Source organism: Microtus ochrogaster, unplaced genomic scaffold, assembly GCF_000317375.1.
Source record: "Microtus ochrogaster isolate Prairie Vole_2 unplaced genomic scaffold, MicOch1.0 UNK9, whole genome shotgun sequence".
In the NCBI taxonomy this organism is placed as follows: Eukaryota; Metazoa; Chordata; class Mammalia; order Rodentia; family Cricetidae; genus Microtus; species Microtus ochrogaster.
In genome coordinates this window covers 2,749,654-2,755,080 of record NW_004949107.1, presented here as the reverse complement: position 1 = coordinate 2,755,080, position 5,427 = coordinate 2,749,654, and the positions used below count along the sequence as shown (strand labels likewise).

General features: G+C 40.8%; 1 protein-coding gene across 3 annotated transcripts in view; it reads right to left on the bottom strand.

The window, feature by feature from the left end:
• The window catches only part of Vstm2a (V-set and transmembrane domain containing 2A), a 26,230-nt gene extending 25,606 nt beyond the window's left edge, over window positions 1-624 (bottom strand). Inside the window, exon 1 of one of the 3 annotated variants that reach the window (XM_005366430.3) lies at window positions 284-624. In XM_005366430.3, coding sequence (XP_005366487.1) covers window positions 284-362 — 79 coding nt within the window. In that variant the 5' untranslated portion in view covers window positions 363-624. The remainder of the gene's footprint in view (window positions 1-283) is intronic. The other 2 variants (XM_005366429.3, XM_005366428.3) reach the window with 2 other exon arrangements.
• Between the last annotated feature and the right edge of the window lie 4,803 nt (window positions 625-5,427).

Genomic DNA, 5,427 nt, shown 5'->3' with positions numbered 1-5,427 from the left:
CACACACACCTGTGTATGTGCGCACCAAGGAACTCACACCATTGCCAGTCTGGTGTCTATTAGATTTTCTTTGAAACTGGTTAGCTTGCGATTTAATAAACTTTGAAGGAAATTTAAGGGGAAAAAAAGCCAAGCCGAACACTAGTCATACTACCTAACACAGTTGGCTTGCTTTGAGCCACTCTCAAGCCTTCTGTCCATTCGTCTAGTTGGTACAACAGACACACACACACACACACACACACACACAGCACCACATACACACTACAAGCAACGGACTTACCTTGAGAAGAAAGCCCTTGCTGTACATATAACACGGAAAAGAACACAAATCCAACAGACGCCAAAAAGATCCCCATCATGCCAAGGGAGGGAGGCACATTCGTGTAGCCAAGAGCCCCAAAACCTAAAAAGACAGGCAAGCAAGCTTGTTCACGGGCTGCTTTCAGAGCCCGGGGCGCGACACTGCATGCATGCTGCCGCTCTCGGCGTAGATTGGCTTGGGCACAGGGGATTGCGACTGGCGAGGGTTGGACCAAGCTGGCTGGGATCCGGAGGCTTCAGGCGCAGACCCGGGCTGCCACGCTGAGAAGTGTCTCCGCCGGCGGCTGGCTGCTTCCGCTACCTGGCAGCTCGTCCCACGTCAGCCGCTCGGCTTGCGTGCTCGCCGCCCTCCCCACGCCCAGCGAGCCGGCGGCGAGTGGAGCGGGCGCGGGGCGGCGCGGACTGGGCTCGCGCGGCGCCCAACTTTGCCTCTAATGGCTGCGATGATGCCTTTAACTCTGTGCGCGCCGGGGTTGCGCACCTGCCGGCCGGGAGGCCCTGCCAGACCACTGCGCTCCCGTCCGCTTTTATCCCCATTAGCGGGCTTGGGCTTCGCCGGAGCAGATGGCTTTGTGCAAAGAGGACAGGACAAGTACAGGGTCCTGGCGTTTGCTCAGGGATAGGAGCAAGGGATTTGAGAAGGAAGTTGAGGCATTGTTAAAGACGGAGGAGGGATGGGATGAGTTGGGAGTGACTGCTTTGGGGCGATGAACACAGCCCTTGGAGGGAAATGCTGCTTAACCAGTTATTAACTGCTCCAACTAGAGCGATCACATGCTATTATTTCACCAGGATGTATTGTGAGCAGCTTGCAGCCCAGCAGAGGCCATTCGTTCAGGCACCGGATCACTCCAGCTGGCAAAGGGAAGGCACAGAAGTACTCAAGTCGTGTACTGAGAGAATTTTCCAGAAGGAAAAGTCTGCCGTGCAATGCGCAGCATCTTTTTTATTCTTATACCCATTACTTGCTTTGCCTTCTTCCCACAGTATTTCGGGTGGGGGAGGGGTTTCGCAAATCATTTTACAAATCCCGCTTCTCAGAGAGTATAAATAAGGTTCTCTTTACAAGATTTATTTTTGTTTTGTTCAATTTCTTTAGCATAATAGTAATTACACAATAGTCTGTAGGATTATATGAATAAAGAATATTATTTTAAGTACCCCCCCCCCAAACAAAGCATAAATCTTCAGTAAGTTTCAGAGCTTGGAACAAGACTAGTCATTTGTCTTGGGAAACCTTGAGATGTATACTGTATTTTTAAAATTATTGATCTTAAACAAACAAACAAACAAACAAAATCTGAGAAACTCTTGTCAGTTCTTGTTAAACCTAACCATTAATTAATGACCTTACTTCTTAAAATTTATTTTTCATTAAAAAGCATAGAGTAATGTAAAATTATTTTCAGTATTTTTACCATGTAGATATATACCTCAGTTCTTCAGTATTAATTGGAAATATGTATTAGTTTTACAGTGCTACCAGAAAGCCAATGAAGTTTATGTATTTTCATTCTGGAAGTTGTGTTTGTACTTGGCTGATTCCTTTCCTGCCACAAAAACTTAACCCTAACGTGGCTGTAGGGTCTTAAAGCCACTTGTCTTCTACAGGGAAATGCAGTAGGAACTTTATTAAGAAACTAAGGCACAAGAACTTCATAGAAATATGATTTAATTTGTGAAGATACAGTTGCTGCCATTGTGGATGGAGGTAGAATAGGAGAGCTACAGACGGACTTGGGGGACATTTTACTTCTGTTCATATTCGCTCTGCATCTGCCTTGCAATCAGTGAGGAAAGAGGATTTTGAACTTTGTAATACTTGAAAAAAAAGCTTTTTTGGTTCTAAAGTTCTGTCTTGAAGAAGGTGCTCTATATACAAAAACTCAACACAGGTGAGGACAGTTCTTCCATAACAACTAATTTTTTTTAAAGCAAACAATATATTGCAAACATTAAGTGTTCATATGGCAAGTCATTTTCTAGTTTAAATGTTTTACCTAACTTCTCATGTGGGAAGGAATTACAGGGTTGTAGCTTTCTTTACAGCATTTAGCATAAACAGTTGAATGTGTCCGGACTTCAAGGTTATCTGCTGCTGAAATAGTTTCCAGTACCAGTCAAGAGCACCCATTTTAAAGAGGAGGTCTGAACTAGTTTAGCAAGGCACATAGCTTTAAATGGAGAAACTGATCACTGGAGCTGCAAAAGTTCAATGGGAAAAGCTTGAAGGTGCAAAGAAAGAAAAGAGCTATTATTAGGCTGACAAAGCATCAAACTTCATGAACAAGAAGTTATAGCACTCATATTATGTAAAGAGGGAGGGAGGGAGCGAAGAACAGAAAAAAGGTAAAACTAGAAAAACATTAGACTCTTCTAAGACAATTGCCTCATGGATATTTTATTTTCAGTTTTTCCAGTATAGGCCAAAGCATTTTTAAAATATTTATCCCTGCTTCACAAAGAGTATTAAATAGCGCTGACAAACACCTTTGCTTCATTCAGTATGATCATTTACCTTATAAGAGACAAAATACATGGTAGGGAATTAAAAACAAAAGCTGTTATTAAAAAGTAAATGTAACTAGTAGAACAAATGAACACTCTGAAACAGTCACTGTAGTATGCTGTATTTTACAAGACTGTAGGAAAGGCTGGTTTCCTGAATCAAGGTGTGGAATGAACATTTCTTTTCTATTCTTCCTCTTCCAAAAGATGGCTAATGTGTAGTCTTACAGAAACGACAGGAAGTGTCTTCTTAAGGCCACTTAACAGTCACTATTTTGCTTTCTAAATATCTAATCATTTATACCACCACAACTGTCTTTCTCTCCAAAATTTGCACCATGGAAGATTATCTGAACATGTACATCCTTGGAACATAATTTAGCCTCTTTGAATCTTTCCACTGTTTTGCATTGGTCTTTTATTTAGGTTACATTCATGTACTTTTTGCAAATTCAAAGTTGCTTGACTTTGTGTTTCAAACCGGGTTTCTTTGCAGGCTTTTGCATAAGCTCTTAGAGCTATTGATCAGTGAGACTCCAAAGGAAAGGAAGGTCTAAGAACCCTCTGGCTAGGGAACCATGTAATCCCTTCATCCTTAAAGGTATGTAGAGTAGTTTTCCATAGTGAACTTGAAAGGGTTCCCCGCATTCTGCTCTCATAGGAACTTATTTTCCATTTTATACTTACAGTTTTTTTTTTCCCTAAACTGAGTCCTGGGTACCAAATGAAATTTTGAAAAAAAAAATTGAAATAATTTAACGACAGACAGACATTTTCTTCACAACTAGTCTCTTAAACATTTAAAATAGCCACGTGTAGAAGCAAACTTAATCCCCGTGGATTCAAAAAGATAAGCCTTCTTTTGCCTTCCTGCTGGCACCTCCCTGACTTAGTTGAACAGAGTACACAACTAGGTTGCATCCTTGAGGGTCCTCACTATGGTGTTTTTGAACACTTTCTTTGGAGACAACTCCTTAAGAAATATTTTCTCTAACAATCTTATGCTTGCATTCATTTATTTCTTGCTTGGGAAACTAAAAGGAAGTATTACAAAGGTTGAATGTTGAAGTGTGATAAAAAATATTTTTTTACCTAGAAATTTTATTTCAACTGAAGAAAATAAGAATCAAGAGGAAAGTCACTAACGGAGAGCTATAAAAAATGAGCTTCAAAAATTTGATTTCCACTGAACTACCCAAGCCAAGTCATGTCGTAATTAAACCTTCTTGGTATGTTGAAATGGAAAGATGTCATGAAGTTAGGAATGGATGGTAATGACAGAAGGAATGTGACTTCCCTTTCTGCACATGAACAGGTCATATTATCATTAGACCCGGGTCTACTTCTGAACTTTTGTGGATTCCAAACACTTCCTGCTGGACTGGTCCTAACACATGGCTGTGTTACAAAAACAAGCACTTGATTTATTTCTCTAAGATGCCAAGATATCAAACATCTGAAATGGGTTTGGTTCTACAGGATAGCTGAGAAAAGGCCTTTAGAAACAGCAAGATTCTTAACTTGTCACTTGGCATTCAAGACAGGGATAGTTTTCTTTAACACAACTTCATGTTGCCTTGTGGATTGAGCATTGCAAAGTGAACAGTATACGAAGCATGAATAACAGGCAGACTCTGGAAGAGACTAAGCATGGCACAGGTGGCTCAAAGATGCCAACTGCCTACTGCACAGCTACTGCACAACTACTGCACAGCTGCTGTTCGTTCCGATCCCCCAGGTGGTGTACTCCCCTTTATCTCTTCCTCTTGTACATGACCAAAATATAGATCTGGCTTTTGTGCTGGGAAATTCCGTGTAACTTTGTAATTGAAGTTCATGACGTTAGAATACAAATTATTCATGAAGTCGTCTTATGTCATTTTAGAACTGTAATGTCTGGCTTACAGGCGACCTCTGGAAAAAGCAAACAACTGAGTCACATTTTCTTTAAATGTTACTATCACTGTCTGCTTAGCTGCCCCGTATAAATGTCATGCCTGGATTAATCTATTTCTTCATAGCCCCTCCTATTCACTCTCTTTTCCTTAAAATGCTTTTATAGGAGCATAGGTTATGTCTGTTAATCTCATTAGCAAAGAACTAATATCTTCCCTTCAGAACACCTTTAGCTACCAGGGGGAAAAAAGCTGAGGATTCTGCCTCTGAAGTTACTCTCTCAGGAGAGTTCCCACTTCAGAATTATCCTTCAGTAAAAGCTCAGAACTGTACTCGATATTTACTAGCTCCAACCCTGTTGTTTTTTGGTTTTCATTTCAAATTCAGTGGGTTTGATTATATGTGAGTAACCAGAATATTCACCTAATTTTGAGAAACAGATAACTATCTGGAAATAAAAGCAAAGAAAAAAAGAATTATTTTTGGTAGAATCCATAATTTCCAAGCTTTTCCATGACTCTATGTCAATGTTTACAATTTGGATGAAAATAAACAGTAAGGTTTAAGTATATTTATGGAACGACTTTTTAAAAAAAAGCAATTTGGCCGGGCGGTGGTGGCGCACGCCTGTAATCCCAGCACTCGGGAGGTAGAGGCAGGTGGATCTCTGTGAGTTCGAGACCAGCCTGGTCTACAAAG